We start from the raw sequence: 18,164 nt of genomic DNA, 5'->3' as shown, positions 1-18,164 counted from the left end.
GAGATACCAGTCAATGAATTATAATACGTCAATGCTGATTAGTTCGTTCACTGAGAAATATCCAATTGTAATTGAGTTTAAGGCCATATTTTGGCTAGCTGTTAAACATGGCGTACAAATAAAGCCAGGCAAAGTATTATCATCTGTGTGATGTTTTAAATTATAATCTAGTCGGGAAAACAATAAAGCAACTGATGAGCTTACTATGGTCTAAGTATGGGTGGTATGTAACAGTGTAACACTGGGTTTTTGTGGGGACCAGACAACTCGGCCTGGGGGACAACTCGGCCCAGACAACTCGGATAACTCTGGGCCGAGTTATTAGACTGCATTATACTGATAGATACCGCTAACTATATGGTCACCATTAAGAATGACAATTGTGCATGTCGTACGCGCATATCGTAGTGTCGGATGGGTTTCTAGAAGTATTGTACTATAGAAATAACGCAAAAGACATCATTTGCCAAATTCCCACATTTATTATATTAAAAAAAAAGTAAAGTTTGTTTTATTTAACGACGCCGCTAGAGCACATTGATTTTTTATCTTATCATCGGCTATTGGACGTCAAACATATGGTCATTCTGACACTTGTTTTTTTTTAAGAGGAAACCCGCTGTGGCCACATAGGCTACTCTTTTTACGACAGGCAGCGAGGGATCTTTTATTTGCGCTTCCCACAGGCAGGATAGCACAAACCATGGCCTTTGTTGAACCAGTTATGGATCACTGGTCGGTGCAAGTGGTTTACACCTACCCATTGAGTCTTGCAGAGCACTCACTCAGGGTTTGGAGTCGGTATCTCGATTAAAAATCCCATGCCTCGACTGGGATCCGAACCCAGTACCTACCAGCCTGTAGACCGATGGCCTGCCACGACACCACCGAGGCCGGTTTATTATATTAAATACATACGCACATATGTACGCAAAAAAACAACAGAACACATATACATAAATAGTTATAATAACGATCATCTCCAATGTTTAGGTCACCGACTGTAGAACAAAAACAAATTATTCGAAGAGCGGAAACTATCTTCAAAGATAAATGGATCAGCAATTTATCAATCTGACATGACACTTCATTTCGGGACGTTTAGGTTAAGGGGGGACTAATTCAATACTAACAAAAACACATTCTTTTATTTCGGTGAGAATACTTTAATTTAAAAAACAACACTTGTCCAACAATAGACAAGATTGTCCCTGTGCCGAATTGTCTCTGGACTCCGGGCCGAGTTGTCTCGCGGTGGGCTGGGTTGTCTCAGAACTCTGGGCCGAGCTGTCTCGACGTGGGCCGAGTTGTCCTCCGGGCCGAGTTGTCTGGCATTTTTTTTTTTTTTTTTTGTATTTTGTGAAGCCAGGAATCTGAACTGACACCACTTGACTTGTGACTCAACAGTTTTACATGGTTATGATGGTGTATCATACTATGACATTTAATATGCCAACATAATAAGTGACTGCTCCGTATTTCTAAGTTTAAAATTGTTCCAAATTTAAAAGTTTAAAACTATAGTCCGTCCCACAGGGAACCCTTTTTTTCATACTATGAAATGTACCACTAAATATATCATACCTTCATACAATTTCGATCGACATATCTTTTCGATACTTTGTTTGTAACTGCATGTATCGCGAGATATCAGCCTGAACATAAACAACAAAGTGTCTTTTTTTCTCTCAATATTGAAAATGCTTCAAGTCAACCTGCAAACTTTATGTTTTAATTATAATACCATAAATAGTGTGCATGTTATCAGTTTTTCCTAATGCAATATTTTGGTATTAATGAAATGCCTCACATAGCGAAATCTAGGTATCACAATTCCCTGCAAAGTTATCGTCTGCAACATTGACATCTGACCTGCCAAAGTTAGACGATATGCCACGTGATCATTACACTGAACAATAAAATATATGGGGTACCAGACGTTTCGCTCCCAAGCCAGTTCGCCCCCAGGTCTGTTCACCCCCAGTCAGTTGGGTCAGTCGGATGTCAGTTCACCCCCACATGCTTAACCAGTTCGTCCCCACAAAGGTACCAGTTCGCAAACTGCCTTGGGGGCAAAACATCATGGATTCAAATTTATGGAAGGCTGCATGGTTGGGTTACCTCTTATGTCATTCACATGCAGCAAAGTTCTTTTTGGTAATTTCTGGTGGGGGCATATTTACATATGCATTTACATTTACTACAAATAAAGCTAGTTTGGTAGAACTAGATTTTTGAAAATATATAGTTCTGTACCTCGTCAGAGTACTTAAGGAGACAATCCGAATTTTGGTGCCGTTGATACGTAGAACAAGAGAATTAGACATTAACCTATGTATTATTACATGTATCTATATTTTGTCACATACATGTATATTGTACATGTACACACATTTGTTTATGTATGTATGTATGTATGTGCATGATTACAATTTATATGATTTTGTGGATTTTGTTTTTCAGACAAAAATATTAGTAGCCTTCTCGTAATTGTGGTAGACACTAACCCAGTATGGTGGGGTGATGATCAAAGTGGTGAAGTTGGCAAAGTAAGTACACATACATGTACAATGAATCTCTCTTTTTAAGACCACCTAAAGATCTTATTCAAATCAGTCATAGTAGTGGGGAGGGCATGGTATTGAATTAACAGACCACAATATTTCACATCAGGGCTTCTGCCAAAGGTTGAAACAGGTATGGCACCATACCCAAATTTGTTGCTGATTTTTTTTTTTTTACTTTTTTGATAAAATGAATTACTCTTATCATTACTGTATGATTTTCTTTTCCCTAAACCTAAACTTAACCCATTTTCTTTCTAGGGGAGCCCCCCACCCCCACCCATACCCATTGATGACTGCATGTGGTTGCATTCAGTTCCATACCCAAAAATTTCTTTCTGGCAGAAACACTGCTCTGTCATGCATGTTCAAACCAAATGGGGATTGTCAATCGGTAACGTGTTGAACCATTAATATTATATTCTAATTTCTGAAATTAAAATTTGCAACATTCAGGATCACCAGAATGTTATTTATAGATTTTTCAAAAATCCATCTACATGTATGTTAATTTAAATATATGATTTTGAGATTTTAGTTGAGCAGCACCGTCCTTCACGTTAAAAAATGTCAGGTGAAGGATTAATCACTTTTAGGAAAGATATTGAGTAATACTGAGCTTGCATATATTGACCAAAAGACAAATTTTAATAGCACATATTGAACAATCATTGAATCAATAAAATCAATACTAGGATTTAAACACTGGAGTCGGCCAGGTTTAAAGCAGCTACCTTTCAAACAACAACTGTGAGGCGTGCGATCCATATTATTATGGGGGGCGGGAGGGGGATAAAAAACACTTCTAAAATAAAATTATTGTGCGCTTGGGTATACAAGCATTACCTATTGTGCACATCAATTGATAAATGTATTACCTACAGGTCTGTATTTACTGGAACTCAAGATTTTGAAATATATACCCTGAAATTACCAATGTTAATAATGATTTATGTTTAACTCTTTGCTAAGTATATAACTTTGCATGCTAGGGGGAGCTAAAAATTACTCTCGAACTACATGTAGTCTGAGGGGAGTAATGGGGAACTAGAGTAACAGCTGTCCTTCAGTGGCAAAGTCTGTTAATTAATACTATATATAATAGTCGTCTTTTTGTTTTTAATTTTTTCATTTGTAGATTAGCCTTTCAAAATGTATGGATTGTGTTATGGTATTTGCCAACTCCCATCTGATGCTCAGTCATGTTAATAAACTTGCTGTTATAGCTGCACACACAAATCAGAGGTAAGCTATTGCTGTATATATGTACATCACACTAAACATTTCTAATTTCCACTGGTTCATGTACATGTTGGGATGAACTGACATTTACAGACATATATATTTTTGTGGGTTACATACATGTATAAAGATTGCAGTCCATCATTTCAGTGCTTAATGAGTTCAAATTGGAAACAAGGGAAATAATAATATTAGTACCATCCCTATAAATTGCTGTCTTGCCAAAAAAGTAATTTCCGACATTAATTGTTAAGTACAATGTAACATTACAGGGAATATTTTGTTAAGTATTGTATTAATATTTTGTTAAGTATTGCGTTGCAATTCGTTACACAAGTTTCAGGGAGAGCTACACAATTTAAGACATTAAACAGTAGTTGTTAATCAATTTTGAATCAACTAGAAATATCCCTAATCAAGATTTTGAAAACAAAATGTTCCCTGCATTGTATTGTCGATGCCAGGCCCTAAACTAGAATTCTAAAAGTATGAGAAGTTACTTCTTACTTCCCAAGTTTGATTACATGTAGAATAAGCAAAGTTAACATTTATTGGAACATTTTGTAGTGTTTTGTCATGTTCCGTGTTTATTCAGAAATGTTCCATATTATATACTTGATTCGAATCATAATATTTCGTTGTCAGATAACACTACTTCTGCTGATAAAATTTAATAGTATGAAGTAACTGATAATAAATGTGTTGTAATTATATTAAAATGAAAGTAATAATTTTATGGCATTGATTAATTAAATCTGGTCACTAAAAATATTGCATATAGTAATAGCAAATTCGTAATGGTCATACATATATGTTCATCTTCTATTACACATATTTTTTTTATTATTATTATTTTGGTGTATTGCTGGTAAGTTAACACATATTATAAACAGAATTGGAAAAAAGATATTCCTTTTTAGTGCGAAGTACCTTGAATAGGGTTGCTAGTCACTTCGTACCATGGTCATTTCATACCTAATTTGGTCATTTCGTACCATTGCAAAGTCATTTCGTACCTTGGTCATTTCGTACCCTGGTCATTTCATACCATTGTAAAACATAATTTTATACCTTGGCCATTTCGTACCATAACTGAAAGTCATGTCGTATCATGGCATAACAATTTATAACAAGCACCCCAGTAGTGTCTTTTACAAAATAACATTAAATTACATCTATAAGATGCAAACACCTCCTCCAACTGACTTTTGTTTTGACTTTATAAATCATTAACCATTTAATCTTGTCCCTAAAAAAAAATCTTTGTATATACATGGTCCATTATGTTGTTTTGTTGTTGATGAAGGTTAGACTAATTATCTCAAGCCATTTCACAAAACATTGAAGTTGGCAGTTAGTAGTAAATACCAAATACGGCTCTTGTCAGGTAAAATGTAAATAGCAGTTGACAAGTATTATGGGTATCAATAACGATATATGCTACACAATAACGTGTTATGGATTTCAAACTGTCCCAATAAAGTTTAAAAATAACAAAACAACACTGCATTTATGCTATGGTCGATTCGTTTTCTATATACTGGTATGACATGAGTATGGTACAAAATGACTGGGGTATGAAATGACTTTTCACAATGGTACGAAATGACTAGGGTACGAAATGACTTTTTGAGATGGTATGAAATGACCAAGGTATGAAATGACTAGGGTATGAAATGACCAGGCAGTATGGTACGAAAAGGGTGGTACAATATGACTAGGGTACGAAGTGACTAAGATTCTTGAATAGTATTATACAATCATGTAATTACATGGCTATATTGTGTGTGTTTGATCTTTTCAGTCAGTTTTTGTACCCAAAGCATGACAGTTCAGCTGAAGCTACAGTAGCTGGCAGTGGTGAATCTAGCAATAGTTTACCTGTTGACTTTGTTAATGATGGAAAGTATGAGTTATTTGGTCTCGTCGATGGTTTTCTTCAGTCAGAAGTCAAGAAACTTGTCTTGAATAGTATGTTATTTTTTACTACTAAAAATACCCCATCTTATATTGAAAATTGTTTATTGAAGGGTACCTATATATATTCTTTGTTATTTTTACTGCATAAAACCTGTATTCTTGTTTGCACTATTAAAATAATATACTGATGAGTATTTTGGGTTTTGATGGGGAGGGGGGTCTTACATTTGAGCTATTCATTGCTTATTTGTGAAACTTTAAGAAGAAATTATTGTATTACTGTATATAAACAGATGATTTTTAAGAGTACCAGTTACTCTACAGAAATTGACACTGAATGTTAATTAGTGTGTTTTGGATTATTTTATCCATGAGATGTTACCGTATGCTTTTAAGTCGATGATTAATATTTCAATGTGCTCTAGTCAGGTTGTTAAACAAAACAAATGTTTACATACCTGTACACATGGCATTGTCAAATCCTTTTATGTTAAAATTGACAATTACTGACCATATATTAATGGTGTGAATTAAAACATGGTGGCTAGATGTATCTCTATGTCAGTTGTGTCCCTGTATAAGTACATAGTTCAGGGCTCACGCGACCGGGCGAAGTGAGCCCAAATTTCGCTCTGACCAGCCTGACTTCGCCGTGCCAGTTACCGTAAGGCGAAATCTGTGTCGCCTTTTTGAAAATAACCATCACTTGCAATGTACACAATCACGGTTGAATGGTGAAGAACTTGAGGAACACCTATTCATAGATAATAATTAAGTGTTAATGGCCTGAGCGTTTGAAGAGACACGCCACAAAATCATGCGACAGGCTCATAGATAGACGGTCTAGCTCAGACAACACCCGTGTCTGGCACTAATAGTTGGAGTAATTAAGTAGTTTTATGTAGACTTTGTCATAAAGAATAAATTCAACATAAAAAACCAGATGTCAAAATTATAAACTAGCGGTGATAAACATACCCAACGGCCACTTAAACTGGATCCCCAAGTCGCTAAAGTGTCCATGTTAAGTGGCCACTGTAAAAAATTTCAACATTTTTTTTTGTAAACACCAGTGACAAGGTGCAGCAGATAAGCAATGTTCACGTCTTCACACCTTCATGGATACTAGTATCCATTCAGTCTTCCAACTCCACAGTGTATTAATTAAGAAACTGAGGGTGGAACGCATTTAATTGCCGCTGGGTAATCTTAGTTTGACCGTTGTAGTTTAATCTACTAGGACAATACTCTGCATGGACTAGGTATTAAATGTAATGAGAAGACAAACTTGTAAAAGAATGAATTCTAAACGGTTAAATTAGCGCTTTTCAATTTCATTATTTCTAAAGAAGGCGACACGTGAAAAGGTCATTTAAAAAAACAACAACTATAGAGCACATCAATTAGCAGTACAGCCGGTAAAAAAAACAACCCAAAAAATAAAATACAGATTGTAAAAGTTGGACCTGTATTAAGATACATGTAAGTTTGTTTTTTTGGATTAGAAATTAAAGTCTCCCTGTTGTTAAAAACTTCGCCCTCTCTAAAGTTTGAGAGAGAAGTGACTTCACTCTATGATTTTTACATTGCGTGAGGCCTGATAGTTTACAATTTCCACCAACCCTAACTCCCAAATTCTACATGTAAATGAGAATAATGATATTCAGTTGATGACATTAATTTATGCCACCTCATTTGCATACAGCGAGATTGATATGATTGCATATCTTATTCAAAATATAATTATGTTACATGTATAAAGAACTGAAAAAAAGGATCATCATTTTGGCTGCCGTGTGGATTTAATTTTGGCTGAATCATTTTCATTATGGCTAATACAATCCAAGTTAGATATATTAGTGGCTAGTTATTTCTTTAAATACACTTTTAATTGACTTTATTTTTATTAATTGTATAATACCTACTTATACAGGTATTCAGGTAATACTTTAAATGGTATTTGTTTTGAAGAAATGCTATTTTGATAGAGCGTTCAGGGATTTATCCAGGTGTTCTGTGGGTCCGAACATATAAGCTTCTTTCCAAAAGAAAATGATACTGAAAATTCCCAATTTGTATGTTAAAATTTCTCAGTATATACAATGTATATATATATATATATGTCTGTTCTAATAAATTAATTTAACAGTGGTGTACTGCATCATTCAGTGGCTTGAAAAAAATATCCCAAGTATGATTTACTCTTGCTAATTTTCCCAATCCCATCAGATGTGGGACTATGGTAAAAATGCTGAATAAATCCCTGGCATTGCATATTCCTATTATTTCTCTTGTAAAGCATTCTATTTGTCTCTTACTGTACATACATGTTATACTGATCATAATAATGAACCCTCCTTTTTCAGGTTTGGAGGGTGAAATTTATTCTGATTCTTTGATTGCTGGTGCAATGACCATGGCATTATGTTGTATCCTTTTTGTCCAGTCACAGTGTTATTTCTTAATAGCGTCTCAAGAGTAAATATAAATATCTTCATCAAGTCATCTGCTTTTGAGTTGAAATTGAAAAATATATACATGTATACATGTATGTGTGGGGTAGCTCCTTTTACTGCTGGTATCAGTCAAGAAGTAGTCTGTGCTCTCTGTACATTTTCGGTCTGACATTTCATCTGTTCTGGGCAAATACTTCTTTTCTGGGATGTTGTTTTCAGCTTTTAAAGTTTTTTTTTTTAACATACGTTTTCACATATTAGACTGGAATTGATAAGAAATACATGTAATTAAATATTACCTTTCATTAAAGATGGTATAGAATTTAAAACATTTTAGGATCATTTCAGCTTTTACATTTACAATCTCTCTATACTTCCATCACTACGATTCAACATACAAATGTTTTGAAGTAACCTACTCTGTAACTTCTGACTTTTTAATTACCGTAACTTCATACACAATGTAGAGACAGAATATGTTCATCATCTTGTTGTTTCCTTGACAATGTTAGATATTCATAGGATGGAGAAAGAATGCTCATTTGGACAGACGTTTTCTTCAAGGATTCTGGTAATTTAATTTTTTTACAACAGTTGTGTATGTAGTGAAACTGATAGGCTGTCTGTTTTTAAACATATTGTTAGTACATATGGTTTGTAATCCTTAAACTGTGGTTTGTAAATTTATGTCAGTTTGGAACTACATGTAGTAATGCCAAGCAGTTAATTGTAACTGGTAAATAATTCTGTACTAAAAGAAAACTCCTTGAATGTGTCACTTAAATATTCATATTATTATTATAGTTACATGTATGAGTGTCATTAAAATTAATATTTCATCTTGACTCATTGAAAGTCTGTAACAGAATAGCAATGTTATTTTTTCAACCAGGTCCACAGTGTCCGTTGTACATTTTGCATCCAACAACAGTATTTCCATCAGTCTGTACAAGATTAAATAGAAGACATGCAATTACAGCAGCATATTATGCATAAAATTAATGGGAATTTAAAAAGTATCAATCAGTTTATGGTAGTAACCTTTTTATTCTCATAATAATAAATGTATAAGTGGTTTCAAAAGAAAAAATACGATTAAGGCTGTTAGGTATAATTTACATGTCTCTAGTGTTTCACTGATAGAAAAAGAATATCTGGTATTTGTTTTAACAATTTGACAATTGTTTTCTCGTAATTTCTTCTCCGATGTGTGGTCCTTAACCATATGTCCTACGCCATATAACCATAAATAAAATGTGTTGAGTGCATCATTAAATAAACCATTTCCTTCCTTCCTTCCTTCTCCGACACCATATAACCGTAAATAAAATGTGTTGGGTATGTCGTTAAATAAACCATTTCCTTCTTCCTTTCTTTGTAATTCCTTCATTTATGACTTCAGGTTATCAAAGGTTCAGAAGATAATCCAGCTCAGTATATGAACTTTATGAATGCTGTATTTACCGCACAGAAACAGGTGAGTACCAGTTATGAATATAAGAACAGCTCAGCAATCTTCAGTTGAGAAGTAACCAGGAAACCTGTGGCTAACTGCTTTTTCCATTCAAAAGCTAACACTTGTTTCACCTGCTATTGTCTCTCACTAAACACTAATCTAAGACAGGCAACCCAGATATGAGAGGTGTGTTCACTGTTTAATGTACCATAATTATTATATAAAGTATGCTAATAAAATTAAATTAGTTCTTGAGGTTTATGACTTGCAAGTTAGAAAAGGAAATTAAGTTACTGTACCAAGAATTTTGTTTTGTTTGACAACACTTTTAGAGCACATTGATTTATTAATCATCAGGTAATGGATGTCAAACATTTGGTAATTTTGACTTGTAGTCAGAGAGGAAACCTGTTACATTTTTCCATTAGTAGCAAGGGATCTTTTATATGCACCATCCCACAGACAGGATAGCACATGCCATAGCCTTTGATATACCAGTCATGGTGCACTGGTTACTGTACCAATTTTGGGGGTTTAATAATGCTTTATCATTTACTATTAAAAGTGCTAGAATTTTAGGAATGTTTTTTTTTACACAGGGTGTAAATATTATATGAGCTACATTTCCAGTACAGGATCATTAAAATTCATGTTTATTGTGTTTTCATGTAATTTGTTGTTACTGTTTATTATTAAATGGCTAACAATATGGTGATGGTTTTTACCGGGTTTAAATTTTGTCTAGTAAATGATAATTAAATTCCACATTTATTTTATTTTATTGTAATTTGAATATTTACTAAATGTGTTGTGTGCTTGAACTTGGAGTCAGTACTTTAGAGAGATTAAGGCTTGTGATAGACTTGTCTTGAAATATTTAGTATACCTGTAAATAATGGGTCCGTTTAGTCATAATTAATAATAATTATGGTTAGCAATATATATATAATGAATGGATCACGATTCATATTGATTTGATTTTTTTTTTTTTTTTTTTGCAGAATGTTGTTATTGATGCATGCATTCTAGAAAATGAGTCAGGATTGTTACAACAGGTTTGTGGTGTATCTTTGTTTTTTTTTCCTTACAACTTCACATTCATATATTTTGCTGATTTAGTCAATTAACATACAGTGTTTATTTAATGATGTAGAATATCATGATGTTGAAAAAGTAGCACCTGGCAGATGCTGTAGATACGTAATATCCTGCTAGATATACAAAACTGCACAACTGAAGGAAAATAAAAATGCTTATATCCAGGTTTACGCTGATATTTTCTTTCACCTATCAATCACAAATAACAAGAAACCACATTCTTAGTTATGGTCAGACTATTGGTTTGTTTGGAGGGTGTGTATGATTTTGTATTGCATTATTTACATGTATTTCAAATAAAATATATTTGACTTTTCAAGCATATTTTCTAGATTATAAGTAATGCTTGTTGATTTTGCAATGGTCATGGAATTTTGATAATTTAGTCATGGAAAGTCATGGAAAATCAAGTCCAAAAAGGTGTACGAACCCTGTGTTTGGGTTTTTAATATGAAGTGCATTAAAGAAAAGCTACATTTAGCAGTAGATTTTCGTTTCTGTTAATTCAATATCAGGCATTACGTATATTTTATGACATACTAAATAGGTTAAGATGGTGAGATGACTTGTGTGTTATTGATGTAAGTGTTACATGTAGTTTGTTGTAGAATTGTGATTCTATGTGAAATATTTTAACTAAGTGACTGTATTTATGGTTATTTTATTGTTTATTAGGCTTGTGATATAACTGGAGGAGTATACTTAGAGATTCCACAGATGGCAGGCCTTCTGCAGTACCTCTTAGTAAGTGGATATACTATAGATAAATGTTGAGAGCGAGGGAGGGAGGAGAGAGAGACAGACAGAGAGAGAGAGAGAGAACAACAGGCAGAGAGAACGACAGCAAGAGAGAGACAGAGAGAGAGAGAGAGCGACAAAGCAAGAGAGAGAGAAAGAGAGCGACAGAGAGAGAATAGGGGGGAGAGAGAGAGAAAAGGAGGGGGAGAGAGAGAAAAGGAGGGGGATAGAGCGCGAGAGATTGATTGATTGGGGTAGTATGTTTGTGTTCATGTATGCATTCTCTACATGTACTTAATATTACTGATCCTGTCTTTCAGTGGATATTTCTGCCAGATCCAAATATACGACATAAATTAACCCTTCCTCCAAAAGCTCAAGTGGATTATCGAGCGGCCTGCTTCTGTCATCGAAACCTCATAGATATTGGATACGTCTGCTCGGTTTGTTTGTCAAGTAAGTGAAAGAAACTTATCGACATAGTGAATTACATGTAGTTTCTCTTATGAAATAGATATAGAGGATATTATGTGTTGGTTTTGTTTTTTGTCAGTTATGATTTATATCTCGATCATTGAGTGAAGTCTGCAGTGATATCAGATGAATTATGCTTGCACAATTGTGATATGAAAAATTTCCACATTTTACCACTGTTCTCAAAAAGCATACCACAAGTCCACTGAGCAATTAGTGTAAACCATGTAACTGGTCTATGATTTCATTTCGATAAATTACCTCACTACATTGAAACATAACACTTTCTACTGTGGCATTAATACATTTTGGGTGTTATTTTCACTAGTGACTTATAGAACTATTATTTCAATAAATTTGTTTAGATACTGAATGTTAAATAATAAACAATCTTATAATTTGATATATGATAGATTAATATTTTTTCCCATTACTAGTGGATTAGTTTTTCTGTGTTATGCTTGGTATATGGTATTACCTCATTGACATTGGTGCATTGTATAAATGGGTTTATTGGCCAGTGACGTCAAAGTACTGTGCGCTGGCCATGTTTAGAATCATGTGATCAGTCCGCCATTAAGGGAGTGAAACTTGCACAATAATAACATGTGAAGGCATTGCATCTAGGTGCATTTTCAGTATTTATTACCTTTTTAGTACATTTTGTGAAAGCAAAACTAGTATGTCGAATAATACTACCTTATTTAAAGATTGTAGATTCATATAAAAGTTGGTGGAAGTGTGTTAATCATTAAAAACGTAACTAATAAAGCATGTATATATACACGCGAATATAAAAGCATAACAAATAATTTAAACTTATGCAAGCAAATATAATTTCGCTGGACACTTGTATAGCCTAATATATTGAACTTTAAAGCAATATTTTAGCCTCAGCGGACAAGAGTATCAGATGACACCCCCACCCACCCCCGCCAGCCTAAGCTCCTGTTTTGTTTGTACTTGTCTTGGGCATCACCAGTAAGTGTCAAAGGGGTTCATTTTGTAATTAACTACAGACCTTCATTTTTGACGGGCGCGGGCCCTATCACGCCCGTAAACTCAATCTGATGAGCGCGAAATAACGCGCCCCTAAATTGAACAAATCACACTTGTATTTTGTTTTAACTCTGCCATTTTAATTGTTTATTGAATCCAATCCACAATGCCACAAACCTTTCCATTCTGTTCACAATGAACTTCCTAGAATACTTTTTATAAATTGAAACACGATTGGTTGTTTATCTTTACATTGAGCCAATCAGCTAGGATTTCACTTATTATTAAGATCTCGTCGGTTTTGTTTTGTTTAATTTCGTACAATGCAGGTAATGATCGCGACATTTATTTTACACAGTCGTTGTTTTGGTCACATACAGAAAAAAAAAAATTAGGTGCGTTGTCCAATAATTCTATGTGTACAATGTTTATACATGTTGATATCACAGTAAATGCGTACACCAACAAAAAACTAATTTAGTAAAGCAGGTTTTGTTTTCGTTAATAGCATAGCGATACTCACAGACATTTCTACTTTCTGTTTCACGATACTGCCACATGATTTAAAGCCAAGGACATTGACCTTGGTAGAGTCAGATTTTTAGTACATGTGATCGGTTGACAGGCACCTGAAACAAACATACACCGATTTAATTTCAAATCTTTTAAAAACAATTTTTTTTTGGGTGGGGGGGGGTTATGAGTTGCTATGATTTGAGTTAGTAGTATAATAAAAGACGTGTTAACTACAGTACACCGATAATGAAAGTTAATCCTGTTTGTAAAAATATATATTTATAAAAATTGTAGTAAGATATATTTGGGTACAAAACAATAGATGTTGACATTTTCTCTGCTATGACATTATTTATTTTTAAATAGAGAATTTGCAGGTACATAACATGGATATTATGATATCATGATAAATGTGATAACCCTGTGCCATGTGGTTGTTACACTTTGAATTTCTTATAGCTTACCATATTTCCACCCCCCTCGTAAGCATTTTGAGGAGCGCGATTTTTAGCACTCCTGGGTTTTTCAGAAACGAAGGTCTGTAACTAGTATATATAGAACATTTTATGACTAATCCAAGGCGCATTTTCTGGTAATTTAGTGTTGTACATGTATATTGTGGATGATTAATTTAATTTTATTTATTTTTATTATTGTTATTTATTAATTAATTAATTAATAATAAAATAAATTTTAAAAAAAGTAAATTTTTTTAAAATCAACGAAATGGGTGGGGGTGCGATTTTCGGTGTGGCATGCATGCGTGTTACGTTAGTAAATTATTTATTTATCATTTTATCGCACACATTTAACACCATAATAACTCGTATGTATATAAAAAATAATAATAATAAATAAGAGATAAATATTTGGCAGTGTTAACTGCGCCCCACTTCAACCCCGTTGACATCTACTCTAGATATAAGGTCAGTCTTCTTTTTTTTTTTAAATGGTACACCACGTTTTCTACAAACGCACATAATTGAAATACTTTTCTATATTTTAGGATGCATTCAGTAAAGTTTCACTTAATAACCATCAAAATTATTTACACTTGCGTGTGTTTTAATTTATTCGCTATGCTTTTGTATTGGCGTGTATAGGTGCTTTATTATTCATGTTTTTAATCATTCACATATTTCCACCAATATTGATATGGATATACAATCTTTAAATGAGGTTGAATTATCCGAGAGTCTAGTTTTGCTTTTGCAAAACATTTAAAAAAAGTCATAAAGACTGAAAGTGCACCCAGCTGCAATGCCGTCACATGTTATTGTTGCATGAATTTCACTCCCTTAATGGCGGCTGTACGGTTACGCCATCTATCGACAACGTCATAAACTGCTGGGCAACAATCTATATGTTTGAAGTTTTAGTTCCAGTACTCGGATCTCAGTTCTTTCCCTTGATTATCTTATTTTCAGTGACTAGTACATGTATTAATATTTATTATATGTATAGCTATGAAATATATATATCAACAGAAACCATAAATTTAAAAGTGATATTCGATGAAAAGTCAAATTCATTATTCATCAACTGTTTCCTTTGTAAATTATAACAATGATTTTTTTGTTTGATGAATATCAATGCTTTGATCGTATTTAATAAGAAAAGAAGTATTTTTTGAAGCCAAATAATTGTCATTGAGTAAAAGTTAAAGTGGATTTTTAAAAAAAAATGTTGGGGGGGGGGGGGTTGACGATTGCTTTGTTAGGTATGTTTTCACAGCAGTATTATTAAATAATTATTAATTTATAATTATATAAAGGTATGTTTTATTCATATTTCTTTTAAAATGTCCATGGTCAAGTAAATTTTCATCAAAAGTTTCACTGGAACAGATATATCATTGCATTACATGTTTTCGATAGGATAAGCAAAATAGATTAACAAAAATCGAAAGATATTGTCCAAAATTAGGAAAGATGTAAATAATAAATAGACCATTTTATGGTGGTTTTTTTGATACTTTTTTTTGGTCAACTCATGATATGTGAAATATGGTTTCCACACATCACTTGTTGATATAAAAATCATATTTAATAAATAAAAATAAAAAACCCCCATAAAATAGCCTGCATGTATGTATTGTTTTGACAGTGCTCTTAAAATAAAGTTAGTCCTGCATGGTTAGTACATGTGTGTAAAAATAATATATATATCCATCTAGAGATCTGTATGCAACTATTTAATTTTGTATTGTTTTGTAAATGATTTCATGGTATTTGCTTTTCCCTTTGACCATTCAAGAATATATTTGTTATTTTCTCATTGCAGTTTTTTGCACCTTCAGTCCAATATGTTCCACTTGTCAGTAAGTGTATCTGGGTATTTTACATGTTAGCTTTATTCTAACACAATGTATATGGATTGATTACAATGAGATGCAAGGTTCTTTTTGTTTAGTCTTTGGGGTTTTTGGGGGTTGGTTTAGTTGGTAGATCCTCCTATCATTGAGCTTCTTTTGCTGTCCATCTTCAAATCCTAGACTTTGTCTCTCCATCCATGACAAATGCTTGTCTCATGTGACCATCTATGCCACACAACTGCCAGTTCTCATAACTTTGGAGAGAGATGCAAGTTTCAGTATCTTTATATTATAATGTGTGTGAATATTATTAGTGTAACTTTTTCATGAAAATCTTTCAAATTGGTATTGAAATGGAAAGAACAGAATGCTTCTATAACAACAACTTATACCTTAGTAAGCACTCTGCTTCTGAGCTACATCCCACCCCATATTGGTGTTGTTTAATGTAAATGTATAAATAAATAAAATATACCATATACTAATAAATGGAGGCCCCTACTTTCAATCATATATAAAATGTACACATTAGTATTTTTTATTTTTTTTATAATTCAGTCTGTATTATAATTTTGCACTGTTTATGGTCAAGATAAAAGCCTTCCCATTTGGTGAAAAATGTGTTATCACATAAAAATTCTGTTTCGTTTTATTTGTTTCAATTTTATAGATTGTGATTTCATTTTCTTGATTACATTTTTGCAGGACAACTTTCAAACTTCTGGGACCACCAAAACTAAGCAAGAAGAAATCAAAGAAAACTGCATCATGACGCCAAGTGGTGGTTTTGGGTTGACTATCCAATACTTGGCAGAAGTATACAACTTAGAAAAAAAGATTCAATGTCACAGCTTTTCCTTCTATTTTCAATAGAGGAGAATGCTATGTAGACAACGTTAGACATCAAGGAGTCATTGTAGGAAGCATTCTTAAGGAAAGGTTATGACTGAGGAACTAATTTGATGTGACATGTGCAACATTTTTGTGTCCTTGTGATATATCTTAAGATTTGACAAGACATTCGAATCTCCAGGGCTTAAATTGTCAGCATGTTGCTACTTTTATATAAACTGACTAAAACAGTATTATTGTATAAATTACTTCATGTTCAAAAAGGGTTCATATGGGTTACGGAAATCATCAAAGATCATGGAATTTGCCATTGTTGTTTCCCAGACTGGTAAGGTCGGAATATCTGAGTTGGATAGGAAGGCCTAAGAAATTGTATGATATTTTTTTATGTTATTTGCATCAAAACTTTTTAATCATATGTTGATTGTTGCCAAAATTATTTAAAATCTGTTTCAAAACTATATAAAAAATTGCTTTAAAAGTCATGGAATTTGGTGTAATAAACATCAAGGTGTATGAACTGCTGTGTTAATAAAAACAAAATTAACAATACTGTCTTATTTTGAGTGAGAGAGTAATACTATTTACATGCCTATATCCAATCTAGCTGTAGGCACGTTACAGTTATGCAAATAATTATATAATTGGCTGAGATGTTAATTAATATGTCAGTCATTTGAACAATACCACACATTGTATATTTGATGAATACTAACGGCCACATTTCATTTTAAAAATTGCTGTCTGTTAATACAAACTGTTACATTAGTTTCGAACCGAGTGTCTGCAAGCATGCTTTTTTAACTATGGTTAATTGATCTTCCATTTTTTGTGGACACACTGTGTTTTTAAATATTATTATTTTAATAGTCATTGACACGATGGCTGCCTTGTGAATGTAAAAAGATATACAGTGCTCTAATATAAGCATGTCCAACAGCGTGATAATGCTACGGTTCTTTGATTTAACGGCACTGGACTTGATGGCATAGAGTTTAAACCATCATCTGTAAAGCTGGTAGACCTAATTCATAAAGGTCTCTTAGGCACAGTTAGACAACAAAGCATCCTCTTTGCAAGTATTTTAACATTGCACTGCGAGAGCGCAAGGTTGTGAGTGTTTAGTGAATTAGGCCCCAGGGTTGATATCCATGTATCAGTTCCTACTCTGAGCAAGTGCAGAGGTTTAAGGCCACTCACTGTATTCTGTTCTGTCTGAGTAACAACTAACAATTAAACCCTGTCCAGGCCACACAGACAAGTTAGCTAAGATGTGTGCCAAGGAAAGCATGTTTCAATCATTATTGGATATTGGTACAAAAATTAATTAAAATGAATGTTTAAATACTATTTCTCAAAATGTACGGTAAGTAAAAGTGAGTGTAGCTGAACACTTCAATGGACTGTATTTGCAAGTTTGCAACACGAACGTGAACAATAGAAGAGTATTAAAAAAAACCCAACCTAATCCTGGGAGCTAGGTCAAGCAAGGTTGACTGCATTTAAGTGAGCAGAAAGTGTGCTCTTTGTCCTTT

At 33.5% G+C, this 18,164-nt stretch overlaps 1 protein-coding gene across 2 annotated transcripts; it reads left to right on the top strand.

Annotated features, from left to right (window-relative positions):
- The first annotated feature begins 52 nt into the window (after nucleotides 1-52).
- On the top strand, nucleotides 53-17,179 carry LOC121368974 (general transcription factor IIH subunit 3-like). 2 transcript variants are annotated; one of them, XM_041493755.1, is made up of 12 exons: nucleotides 53-223; nucleotides 2,464-2,549; nucleotides 3,703-3,809; nucleotides 5,611-5,777; nucleotides 8,093-8,155; nucleotides 8,695-8,753; nucleotides 9,585-9,659; nucleotides 10,640-10,693; nucleotides 11,412-11,480; nucleotides 11,795-11,930; nucleotides 15,747-15,783; nucleotides 16,483-17,179. In XM_041493755.1, the coding sequence occupies exons 1-12, from the start codon at nucleotides 217-219 to the stop codon at nucleotides 16,547-16,549; spliced, it is 927 nt and encodes a 308-aa protein (XP_041349689.1). In that variant the 5' UTR covers nucleotides 53-216; the 3' UTR covers nucleotides 16,550-17,179. The 2 variants fall into 2 exon arrangements, with proteins under 2 accessions (XP_041349689.1, XP_041349690.1); XM_041493756.1 differs by having other exon boundaries at nucleotides 81-133.
- The last annotated feature ends 985 nt before the right edge of the window (nucleotides 17,180-18,164 follow it).

The sequence above is a fragment of the Gigantopelta aegis genome, chromosome 3, assembly GCF_016097555.1.
Source record: "Gigantopelta aegis isolate Gae_Host chromosome 3, Gae_host_genome, whole genome shotgun sequence".
NCBI lineage: Eukaryota > Metazoa > Mollusca > Gastropoda > Neomphalida > Peltospiridae > Gigantopelta > Gigantopelta aegis.
This window is presented reverse-complemented; position numbering and strand designations above follow the sequence as displayed.

Coding starts and splice junctions, on each gene's coding strand:
- LOC121368974 (XM_041493755.1), top strand. Junction 3,810..5,610: donor GCTGCACACACAAATCAGAG/GTAAGCTATTGC, acceptor TGATCTTTTCAG/TCAGTTTTTGTACCCAAAGC. Junction 10,694..11,411: donor AGTCAGGATTGTTACAACAG/GTTTGTGGTGTA, acceptor ATTGTTTATTAG/GCTTGTGATATAACTGGAGG.